At 46.9% G+C, this 11,822-nt stretch overlaps 1 protein-coding gene across 1 annotated transcript; it reads left to right on the top strand.

The window, feature by feature from the left end:
- Positions 1-5,046: 5,046 nt before the first annotated feature.
- Positions 5,047-10,681, top strand: LOC110203937 (uncharacterized). Its single transcript, XM_020980326.2, has 3 exons — positions 5,047-5,364; positions 9,404-9,493; positions 9,973-10,681. Exons 1-3 carry the CDS (start codon positions 5,115-5,117, stop codon positions 10,446-10,448), a joined length of 816 nt encoding a protein of 271 aa, XP_020835985.1. The 5' UTR covers positions 5,047-5,114; the 3' UTR covers positions 10,449-10,681.
- The last annotated feature ends 1,141 nt before the right edge of the window (positions 10,682-11,822 follow it).

Here is an 11,822-nt window from a genome sequence, read left to right as displayed (position 1 = left end):
CAAGAGAAGCTACTCCCGGGGCTTCCTGAATTCAGTATCCTACTGGATCTTGGCCGCTTTTGTTTAGCACTGCTTCAGGTGCTCCATTCTCACTATCACCTAGAGAGCCCCTTGGGTGGTGAGGGGAAGCTGTGGGGGCCTGGGTTGGCCTTTTTTTTATGTTACTCTGAAGTTTGGTTCATGCAGCTGGGGATGTTTAGTCTGGAAAAGGTGTATGACAGATGACTTTAAAAGTGACTGAGAACTGACGTTTGGTAGAGGGGCTAGTCTGGTTCCCCTTGTCCCCACGGGCAGGCCTGGGGAGTGGGTGGGTGCCCCAGAGGACCAGAGTTAGGTTAACCTCATTGTATGGGAAAGCATCCAAATAATCAGAGCCAGAACTGAGTGGAATGAGCCACTTAAGGAGAGAGTTATCCTTGCAGTCTTTAAGCAAAGATTTAATGACCACTTACCAGGTGCTTCACCCAGGGTCATCCTCTTCTAGGTCCAGCTTGGACTGTCTGTCTTTTCTGGGCACTTCCAGCTATGAGAATAGTATGGTGCTGGCAGCATGGGGGAGGAGAGAGAAGGGGGGAACTTTGATCTAGCTTGGCATAGAGTTCTCAGAGTCAAAGGAAGCAACGGAGTTAATGCACTTTGCCAGCTTTAAGGGAGGATGTGATTGAAGATATTCCCCCAGATCTCACTGTAGTGTGGCCCCTTCCCATGGTGCACCAGGATGATCCCAAAGACCTTATGTCCTGGTCTGCCTTCCAGTCACTGGCCCTGTATTCGACCTTTGGAAAGTACCCCTGTTATGTCACACCCCTCAAGGGAGTTTGCAGCCCACAGGATCAGAGGTTCTGAACCAGAAGAGAGTTCAGTCCAACTCCCCCTATCCCCTTTACACAAGATAAAACCACGGCTCTGAAAGAATAACTTGACCAAAATCACACGATCAGTGAGCAACAAAGCCAGGATGTGTACTCAGATCTTGACTCTAAATCCAGTGCTCTTTCTATTACACCACATTTAAGGCATTAAGAGGAAAGCACATTGGTCAGGGCTTAGGGGTTTCTGGGCTCTAATCCCAACTTTCTGGCCACTTGTCCTTGTTAAAATAACTCTCTGTTTATAAAGAGAAGAGACTGGACTAGGTGATCTGAAAAGTCCCTTCCATCTCTAAGATTCTATAATTCTACAATTGTATTCTATAGTCTGAAATCTGGTCTCACTCTGCCTAGCACATTTCATCTGATTTACTCCCGTTCTCATTGGGAACCTCTCCTTCCAGCCAGACTGGTCTCATCCTCACACTCTGCCCCCTCTAAGCTTAGACTCAGTCTCCACTCCCCACCCCAGCTATCCAGCACCAGGCCAGCCTTCAGTGGCCCTCTTCAGCCAACTCCTTCCAACCCAACCCAGGTATCTCTTCCTTCTCATATTCCTCCTGTACAAATCATTTTGGCCCTTAATCATGCTCATTGTCTCAGATCACCTGTTCCACCTTTGTGCCTGGTTTCCCTGAGGAGATGTTAAACTTCTTGAGGGCAGGAAAATGGATGCATTTCTTTTGTAATAACCTCCATTCCTGTTCCTATGCTCCTCAATTCTGAGCCCATTGTGGATTGGTAATACAGCCTTGTTGTTATAGAAGATCCCTCTATTGGTAAGGGCATGTGGCCAGGTGGATAGATAGACAAAACTTATTTAGTACTTACTGTGTGCCAGGCACTGTGATAAGTGTCCAGGATATTAGTAGAAGCAAAGAAAAAAAATGAAGACAATCCCTACCTTCAAAGAGCTTCCATCCTAATGGAGTTGGGGAAGAGGAAAGACAATCCATACCAAGGGGCTGGAAGGGAGAAAATTGTGGAGAACAAGGAATGGGATTGGGAATGGCCTGGTGGTCAAGGCCAGGATCTCATCAGTCAGAAGAGAGGGCTGTCACTAGGGGGAGAAGGCTTGTAGGGAAAGGAAAGGAGAAATGATTAGCAGATGCATCAGCAATATTTTGCCTCTTTGGAGAGTTCACTCTGGATCTCGGAGTCAAGCAGCAGGTAAAGGGCTGAGCTGCTACCACCCATCTTGCCATGTTTTTCCTCTCCCCTAATAATCCAGGCTCTAGCCAGAATTAGACTCCTTCTCAACTACATGATTCTGCTCGCTTTCTGTTTTCCAAACTGAGGCTAGCTGGGTCCCAGTGTATCCTTCTTCACCTTCCAGCTCAGAGTTAATTGCTAATTTAATTTAACTGTTTCTATTTCTGACAGCATTGTACGTTGTTGTATGTTGTGTAGGAAGACAATTCATGAAGAACATGGCTATAATTGGAAGGAACGTTATGTTTGGAAGCACACCAATATTTGGATGAAGGAAGGGTAATCTCAAGGGATAGTCTGTTATTAAGACATCTAGGAATATGAAACATAACCTTAATTTCTCATTCAGCTGCTTCTATCCATGGAATGTGGAGGGCTAATGGGATGGGCAGTGCAAGGATGAGGGGCTACTTGGGGACCCATTAATACCAGTCAGAACTTGATGTTATGCAAAGAGAGTTTTTTGAACATCTGGTTTTGCCCTCCCAAATGCCCTAAGGGAGAGGGGGCTGGTTAAAAAGGGAAAGGGCCATGTCTATGCAGTCAGTAAACTGTGAGTAGATCACTGTTTCTGGGACCATAGATTTAGTGTTAAAAGGTACTATAGTCCAGCCCATTCATTTTACAGATGGGGAAACTGAGGATAAGGAAGTTCAAGTAACTTTGCCCTAGGCATGGGTCAGGAACCTGCAGCCTTATGGTTATATGTGGCCTTCTAAGCCCTTAAAGTGCAGCCTTTTGACTGAATCCAAATGTTACAGAACAATTTTTAAAAAAAAAAAATCCTTTTAATTAAGTGATTTGCTCTGTAAAGTTTGGATTCAGTCAAATGGCCGCACTTAAGGCCCTAGAAGGCCACATGTGACCATAAGGCTACCCGTTCCCCACCCCTGGTCCAAGGCCTCCAAGGTAACATATGACATAGGTGAGATTTAAACACAGATCCTCTGATTCCAGAACTGATGATCTTTCCCAGGTGCTCCCCTGGCTCCCTCAAGGAGGTCACAAAAAGTGGATAATAACCCCCCACTACCGGCATCAGAGGGTTATAGTGAGGAAAGTGCTCCGTAAGCCATTATTTCAAGGGTCTGTAATTCCCTCCCACTTTATAATCCCTCTTCTCTCACAGATCACAGCCCCCTTGGAAGGTTTTTGGGAGGTATTGTGGCCAGAAAGTCCATCACCTGGCAGCCAACCTGCATATGAGCCTCTGCAAACTTAATCCTGTCCTCATCAAATCGGCATCTTACAGCCCCATCTCCCTGCCCATACTCAGGGCCTTTCTGAGTGGGTAGAACCTTCCACAGCCTATATCCCACTAGAATAGAAACTCAAGAACCTAGGTGGGGACCTCATTGAATGGTGCAGGCAGGAACAACAGGCAATCACTTGCTAACTGTCCACAGAAAAAGGATCTGACTCAGATTGATGAAAGATGAGGTTGAACAGGTAGGGAGACCCGTATTATAGAAGGCCTTCGAAGCCAGATTGGGGAGTTTAGACTCTATTCTATGAGCCATGGGATGGTTATTAGGGATCACAGAATAGTCCTACCCTCACATTTTTTTAAACCAATTTTGTAGACGAAACCCAAAGAGATTAAATGACTTGCCCTGGGTCAAACCTTTTTTTTTGGGGGGGGACAGAAAGCAATCAGGGTTAAGTGACTTATCCAGGGTCACATAGCCAGTAAGTGTCTCAGGTCTGATTTGAACTGAGGTCCTCTTGACTGGAAGGCAGGTGCTTACATCCACTGGCTGAGTAGCTGTCCCTTCAGGCATTTTTTTCTTTTTTTAGCTAGACAATGGAATTAAGTGACTTGCCCAGGATCACATAGCTAGGAAGTGTGAAGTGTCTGAGGCCAAATTTGAACTCAGGTGCTTCTGACACCAAGGCTGGAGCTCTATCTTCTGTGCCACTTACCAGCCCATAGGCATTCTTTTGAACTGAGAATTCAAACCTAGGATCCTTTCCAAATTCCTGAAAGTGACCATCCCAGAGGGTAAGGGATCTGAGATGTCATCTCATAAGTCTGGATCTCCTTTGCACAGAGCACCCCTTGATGATGCTGGTGAGCACCAGTTCCCTGTTTTCTGCCTCACTTCATGATATTTGTTCATTTCCTCTGCCACATCATTGATTTTGGAATTGGAACCTTGTGTTGTGAGTACTTCCAAAATGCAATTTCTTTTCCAATTACAAAAATGGGAGGCGTTTCAGAGAGATGGTTGTTTGGGACAACTCTGATGATGTAAGATGCTGAAGATGTCAGTAAAAATTTATTTTTCAAAATGCTCTGTGACCACAAGGGTAAAGCAAGCTGAGAAAAATCACGGCAAGTGAGTAGTTAGGATTTGAAGAGTGGGTAAAAATAGGACATTCTGAGGCATCGGGGAATTACTGAACGGCCCACTCAATGACAGAGATTCATTCTGCAGCTTTGTCTCAAACCCTCAGTGCAATAAAGGGTTAGAAATACCGGACTTTAGAATGAGAGACAGCGGGGTGGGTTTAGAGAGGAGAGTGGAGGGAAGAGGAGGTAGGGAAGGAAAAGGGATGGAAAGATGAAGAAGGGGGAGAGGAGAGGACAGGACAGGGAGAGAAGAATGGAGGAGACAGGAGTGGAAGAGGGAGAGAGGAGAGGATGGGGAGAAAAGAGGAGAAAGAGAAGGAGGAGAGAAGGGAGGGGAGGGAGAGAGATGGAGACAGAGACACAGACAGAGACAGACAGAGAGCCAGACCCGCATGGGAAGCAGAGGCGCAGGACACAAGGCTAGACCCTCCCAGGAAAGCAGAGGCCAGAAGGAAAAGGACTCCTAGCAGCCCATCCCCATCCCGGGGCGGGGTCCGCGCGGGCGCGCTCCTCCTCCCCGCCCCCGGACCGCCACGCCGGGTCTTGGTGGGGCTAGCGAGCGCGTTCCCGAGTCTGCGGACATCTGTTTTCACTTTCGCCTTCGCCGCCCCCTAGCTCGGGCTGTGTCCCCTCCCCCCCCGCAGCCTTCCCCCACAGCCCCCGGCGCTCCCTCCGCGGCCATGGAGGCGCTCAGAGCCCGGGTGGTGAGCACGCTGGACCGCCTGAGCCCACCCGAGCTGGAAGAGTTCAAGTTTTACCTGAGGAGCTCCGGGAAGAAGCCTAGGATCCCGATGGAGGACCTGGACACGGCCCCCACGACCTCGGCTCTGGCCGATCTGCTGCTCAAGCGCTACGTCGTGTCCGGGACCCCCAGGGTCTTGGTCCGGGTGTTCCAGCGGATGCGCCGGAACGACCTGGTAGCCGAGTGGGGTAAGGTGGGGTGCAAGCTCGGGGCTCTCCTAAGGGGGGGCGGGGGCGGTTCCCGCCCTCTGGGTTCATCTCTGGGTTTATCTCGCGCCGAAGCCCTCCTACTCCCACCTCCACTCCCCACCCCCTGAAGAATCATCAGGTTTGACCGTCCCCAAGCTCTTCAGATCATCTCATGGGTGTGTCCCACGAGACCCCTGGTAAGCTAAGCTACTGCTCCAGGTATTCTTAGCTCCGTTTTACAGAGGAACAAACCGAGGCTTAGAGGGTGACTTCCCTATGTTTGGTCACCCGGCTAGTGAGCTACCAAGCAACGTAATTTGCACAGGTAGTGAGAGTCAGATGCAGTGCTGGATGCTAGAGCTTTACATGTCCCCCATCACCTTGCTGCCCCCCACCTGTCACCCACGTAGAAAAGATGGAGAGAGTTTAAAAAGATCAGGGGCCCAGATGGGCGTTTGGAGCTTCAGTTGAAAAGATGAGGACTTGAAATAACCAGGAGATAAACAGGAAGCCAGAATGGGAAACTGCTATTTATTATACAGAGTACTAGACTTGTCCAAGGTCACTTAGCTAATAAATGGGGCCTTCTGACTTCTAAACCAGGGCCCTTTTTAGAATACCATGACTCCCAAGTGCTGGGCCCCAAAACATCAATAGATTGAAGATTCATTTTGATAACTCTATAAGAGATTATTCAGGGGACATCCCCCCCCCTTTCCATTCCAAACCAACAGGTATTTAGTGAGATTCCCTTTGTTGAGCTACATGCTAGGCAGGGTGCTAGATACCCGAAGGACTTTATAATCTATCTGATCCTTGGAGTTTATCCCTAATCTTTTGAGATCATTAGCATGAAAGATCTCCAACAATATTTACATGCTGGTGAGACAGGTCAAGTGTGTGGCATATATTACATGTATTTGGCATGTAATATGAATTCCAGCACTGCATATTGTTGTTTGTATGTTGTGTCCCCTGTTAGAATGGGAGCTTGTTGAGGCAGGCAGGGATTCTGTTTTTGCCTTCCTTTATGTCTTGGGTGCTTAGCACAGGCTTGGCACTAGGGAAGGGCTTCCTGCTTGCTGACCATAAGGAAGGACTTTGACAAAATAAGTGGTCCCTGCCAGCTTGCTTCATTCATTCAGTATGCACTTACTATATGCTAGGTGCTGGGGATACAAAGCTAAAACCAATTTAGCTCTTGCTTTCTAGGAGTTTACGTTCTAGGGAAAACAACATATACACAGAAAATTAAATAACAATATATACAGAGTCATTTCTGAGGTGACACTGGCAACTGGGAGATCAGGATAGGGAGGGGTGGTGTTATTCAGGGGACTTTTCCCTCCTTCTCCCTCACTTACAGAGCAATAAATGAGATTCACTTTGGTCAGCTAAGCAAGGCAGGGATTCTATTAAGTAGAAGGGCTCCATAGGCTGGGGAAAAAGCCTGTGCAAAGACCCAGAGAGGAGATGGAATCACATATAAAGGCCAAGCAGGCTAGAATGGCTGTAGTAGAGTAGGACGTGCTAAAGGGGTTATTGTCTTCATTTTATATGGGAAGAAACTGAGTCTCAGGGGAAGGGACTTTGTGATCATCCAGCTAATAACTTCTACTGGTGGGATTGAAGGTGAGTTTGTCCTGACTCCAAGTCCAATAGTCTAGACAATGTACCATGCCACCACTTGGGTAAGCATTTGGGTTGGGCTTCAAAAGATAGAAACCGAGTAGAAGAGGAGCAGGTGGGAAGATGTCTCAGGTTTAGGTAACAGCATGAACAAAAGCATGGAGGTGGTAGAGTGTAGCAGGGTTTGCAGAGAATGGCCCAATGAGTGTGTGATGCAGGGTCCAACCCCAGAGCCAGGAGATGGAGCTGGAAAGGGCCAGATTGTGGAAGAGGATTGTGTCTCAAAACTCAGATTAGTGTTGGTGGACTCTGTTTTTGAAGGGGTTTCCCTTTTGGAGTTATCAACAGGTCTGGGCAGAAACATTTTGTTTGAGGACATGCTGCTGAGCTGTCTGAGCAAGGTCAGTCAGGGTTGCAGGGTCTAAGGGAGACTGTTTCAGGGACCTGTCATTAGCCCTCAGGACTGTGGGATCCTGGAGTCCCAGCTTGATGAAAGAAGTCAGAGGAGCTTTGTGCCCTCATTCAGCAGCGTGTGTTCAAAGCACTTCCTCATTTACAAAGGGCTTTTCTCACAGCAACCCCGATGATACAAATATTGTCATTTCCATTTGACCCCTGAGCATCTCAGGGTTCAAGTCACTAGCCCAGGGTCAATAATGCTAAGTAGCAGACCTGCTCCCTTGGTGGGGATTTGTTACATGTCAGTACAAATGTTTACACTTCAAATGGGGACTTCATTTATGGTTTGTTGGTTGTCTAGAGTTAAGAAAGTGATGGAGAACATATAGTAATTCTGATTATATAGAAGTTATATAGGAGTGCAGGGTATAATCATCCCACCCACTCTATACCACCTCCCCAAGCTGGTTCATATTTCCCAGCATGCCACTTGAATTCAGATCTTTTAATTCCAAACATGCCCTTTCCACAGCTGACTTTCTCAGTTGGAGATGCAGCAGTATAAGTAGACTTAGTAAACTCAACTTCATCAGAATACTTGTGGGAGAGGAGCCAATCCTCATTCTGCTTGGTCCCGGGGGCAAACAAGACTATGGGGGGGGGGGGGGGTCCCAAAAGGAAAAGTTAGGCTTGATGTAAGGGGAAATTTCCTAGCAATTAGAGCTGTCCAGAAGTGTCATGAATGTCCTCAATGAGGCTTCCCCTCACTTGGGGGGGCAGTATGTGTGTGTGGGGGCAGCATCTTCAGTGGGAGACTAGCCTCATATGAGGGATATTGTAGAAGGAGATTCTTACTCAGGTTAGGATTGTAGTAGAGAGCTTTTTAGCTGCTGTAGGCTAAGTGCCTGGTGGGCATATGAGAAAAGAGTCAAGTGAATATTAGGCTCAGAGCTTTAACGCTAAATCAAACTAGGACTACAGAGGAGTAGAAAACCTTTTGACAGGAACCTTATTTTCCCTTTTCCCTCCTGATTTATGCCTTTAATTTCCCCCCACCCACTTTTCTAGGGAGGGGGTGATCCCTGTAGACTCTGTAACAAGAAACATTTCCCATCTTGAGGAACTGTAATCAGTATGTGTCATGGCAGCACAGACAGTTATGGGTGAGCCCAGCTGGATTGTGTTTCCAACCTCCAGTTCTCCCTCCTCATCTCTACCTCCTGGCTTCCTTTAAGTGTCAGCTCAAGTCTCCTCTTCTACAAGAAGCCCCTGCCTATCCCCCTTAATCCTAGTGCTTTCTCTTTGATCAGAGCTTTAATGTAGCCTGATTTGTTCCAGCTGTTTGCATGTTGCCTCCTGTATTAGATGTGAGCTCCTTGAAGGCAGGGATTGTCTTTTACCTACCTTTCTTTGTATCCTCAGAGCTTCCCCCTGCCTGGCACATAGTAGCCTCTTAGGAGATGTCTGTGGTATGTCCAGTTCAGAAGCAATTGGTGATATGGGACTGGAGGTGAGGAGAGAGGCCAGGGCCATATATGTAGGTCTGGGAGTCATCTGCACCAGTCCCATGATTAAATCCATAGAGGCTAATGAAGCTACCAAATGAAAGAATAGTAGCTGGGCCAATCTACCAATTGCAGAGGGAGAGCAGAGAAGCTGCTCCAGGACAGAGCCTTGGGGTATTCCAACTGTAAGGAAACATGAATATGGATGATGGTGAAGCGAAGGATGCTGAGAAAGAGCAGCCAGAGAGAGGAGAACCAAGACAGGCAGCTAGTGACACAGTAGATAGAGCCTTGAGCCTGGAGTTCAAATCCAGCTTGAGACACTTACTAGTTGTGTGACCCTGGGGAAGTTATTTAACCTGTTTTACCTCAATTTTGTCAACTGAAAGATGGGGATAAAATAGCAGCTCCCTTCCTGCGTTTTTTGAGAGGATCGAGGAGTAATATTTGTAAAAAGTGCCTAGCATACAGTAGGCACTATATAAATACTTTTTCCTTTTCTCCAGCATTACAAAACATCGTGTTGGACGTACTACATTGGTGGGCACAGATTCCTCGCAGTTACCAGCATCAGATATTGCAGAGAGATGAAAAAGGTGAGGATTGAGAAAATGCCATCCTATTTAGCAATGAAGAGGTCACTGGCAAATCTGTAAAGAACAGTTTTTGTTGAATGATGAGGCCCAAAGCCAGATTACAAGGGGTTGAAGAGTTAGTGAGAGAGGAGAGAAAGTAGAGAGGATGATTGAAGACAACTGTGTGGCTGAAAAAAAAAAGAGAGAGAGAGAGAGAGAGAGAGAGAGAGAGAGAGAGAGAGAGAGAGAATGAGAGCACAATAGCTAGCAGGGAAGGTGGAGATCTGTGGAAGGTGGGGCCTATTTATAGACTATAGGGAAGGAACCCACAGATAGGAAGAGGTTAGAGGACAGAGGAGGATTAATGATTGTAGGAGAACATTGGAGGGAATGGAGTTAAGGAAATGTGGTGAGAGATAGAGAAAGAAGATGTGGGAAAGCAATAAATAAATAACCCTATTCTTCGTTCTTTTTTGGTGGTCCATTTTCCCTGAAAATAGTGAGTGTTTTGACAACGACTTTGAAGAGACAGTATGAAAATGATGGCCCTGAAATGGTAACTTTTTATCTAAGCCTTGATAATGTAACTAACGACCACATGGCTTCTCATTCAGGCAACTGGCTCCTTCCTGTAGGTGTAAAAAGGGAGATTTGTATGTTGTTTCACTCCCTTGTTCAAAAAAACTCCACTATCTGTTTATTCCCTTTGAGATACCATAGATCTGCCTCCGATCTAACTCTTCAAACTGATTTCATGTCCCACCCCTTCATACATTCTCTAGTTAAGTCAATTCCCCTGCTAGATATTCTACAGAATCAGCAGAATTCCACCAGACTGTCTCCCATTCCTGGAGTACTCTCTCTCTTCACCTGCACCTCAAGGAATCCCTGGATTTCATTCAAAACTCAGCTTAGCTGCCACCTTGTACCTAAGGCCACCCCCTTCACCCCAGTGGTTGGAGCTCTCCCAGTATAACATAAACTCCATGGGTGGCAAAGACTGCGATGTTTCGGTCTTTGTATGTACAGTGTCCAGCACAGTGCCTAATGTAGAGTAAGGACTTAATAAATGCTTGTTCAATCCATTTATCTCATTAGCTACTTAAACTGGGAAAGAGAAGAACAGTTAGTATTCCCATTCCTCCTGCAGGCAGCTAGGTGGTGGCTAGGACAGAATGCTGGACCTGAAGACCCAAGGAAGACCAGAGTTCAAATCCATTCTCAACACTTGCTAGCTACATGACCCTTGGGCATTCAAATCTGTCTATGCCTCAGGCCTTTCATGTAAAATGATGATAATAACACCTACCTTTTGAGTTTTTGCAATGATCAAATAAGATGGCCTCTTTAAGTACTGTGCAAATCTTACAATGCTATATAAGTATTAGATGTCAACATTCCTGTACCCCTTTTATAGCTGAGAAAACAGGTTGAGAAGTTACCTGATTTGATCAAGGACGCAGTTAGGAAGTGCTAGACCCCAGAGCTAAACCCAGTTCTGTTGAATCCAAATCCTGTTGTCTTTCTGTTTTCCTAGAACCACCCTCATTTCTACCTTTACCTTCTTTGTCCCCTCATTACTACTTTGTTATCTCCCCCATGTGGAAGCAAGGCACCCACATCCCACCAGAGCTCCTAGGAAAGGGGAAGGATTGGGGAATCCCTGCTGCATTGCAGAAAGAGGCTGAGGGAAAACTTAGGGAACAAAATGGAAGACACTGGTGGAACTGAGGCATGGTATCTCTAAAGAGTGTGTCCTCCTCAGTGTCAGTCACCCAGATCATCTTAGAGGCAGTAAAAATGGCTCCCTGCCCCCAAGAATCCAAGAGGTGGTGCTAAACCAGCTACTTTATGGTAGGGCAACCAACACCTAGCCCCTAAGACCTAACCAGTTGGGCCATATTTGTCCTCTTAGCACAGGACTGAGGGTCTTGTTGATGCTTTCTGGGAGGAAGGGTCTCTCCTGCTCCCCACTCAGCTCCCAAAGCTAAAATGTCAAGGAATGCCAGGTTGCTGTCTCGTGCCCCTCCAGCTCTTTCTGAATCTCTTCCTTTTGGTGGTGGGAGCCTCTGGACTAACTCCTGGGAGCAGGAAAGAATAGGGCCACACCTGTCCGGGGACTTAAGTGTCATGTTCTCATTGGAATTCTTGGGGCCATAGCTCTGGGTTGGGGAGATTTGGGGGACTTTGTAGTCTATGTGTAATCCACTGAAATCTGCTGAAGTTCCTGACTTGTAGAAAGGATGAGAAGGCTCCAGCCCCTGGGGAATCCATGCTGCTCTCATTCCTGTTCCCTCACAGGGTTACCTGTTCCCCAGATAAACTCAAACCCAAGCCCTGCCTTACCTCA

This window comes from Phascolarctos cinereus, unplaced genomic scaffold, assembly GCF_003287225.1.
Source record: "Phascolarctos cinereus isolate Bilbo 61053 unplaced genomic scaffold, phaCin_HiC Scaffold_30;HRSCAF=533, whole genome shotgun sequence".
Taxonomy (NCBI): Eukaryota; Metazoa; Chordata; class Mammalia; order Diprotodontia; family Phascolarctidae; genus Phascolarctos; species Phascolarctos cinereus.
The sequence above is the reverse complement of the archived record's forward strand: the minus strand, read 5'-3'. Positions and strand labels throughout refer to the sequence as shown.

Bases quoted from the DNA above. Each gene is read 5' to 3' on its own strand.
- LOC110203937 (XM_020980326.2), top strand. From the start codon at position 5,115: ATGGAGGCGCTCAGAGCCCGGGTGGTGAGCACGCTGGACCGCCTGAGC. The intron at 5,365-9,403 runs GTAAGGTGGGGT...CCTTTTCTCCAG, and splicing joins CGACCTGGTAGCCGAGTGGG to CATTACAAAACATCGTGTTG. The intron at 9,494-9,972 runs GTGAGGATTGAG...CCCTGAAAATAG, and splicing joins ATTGCAGAGAGATGAAAAAG to TGAGTGTTTTGACAACGACT.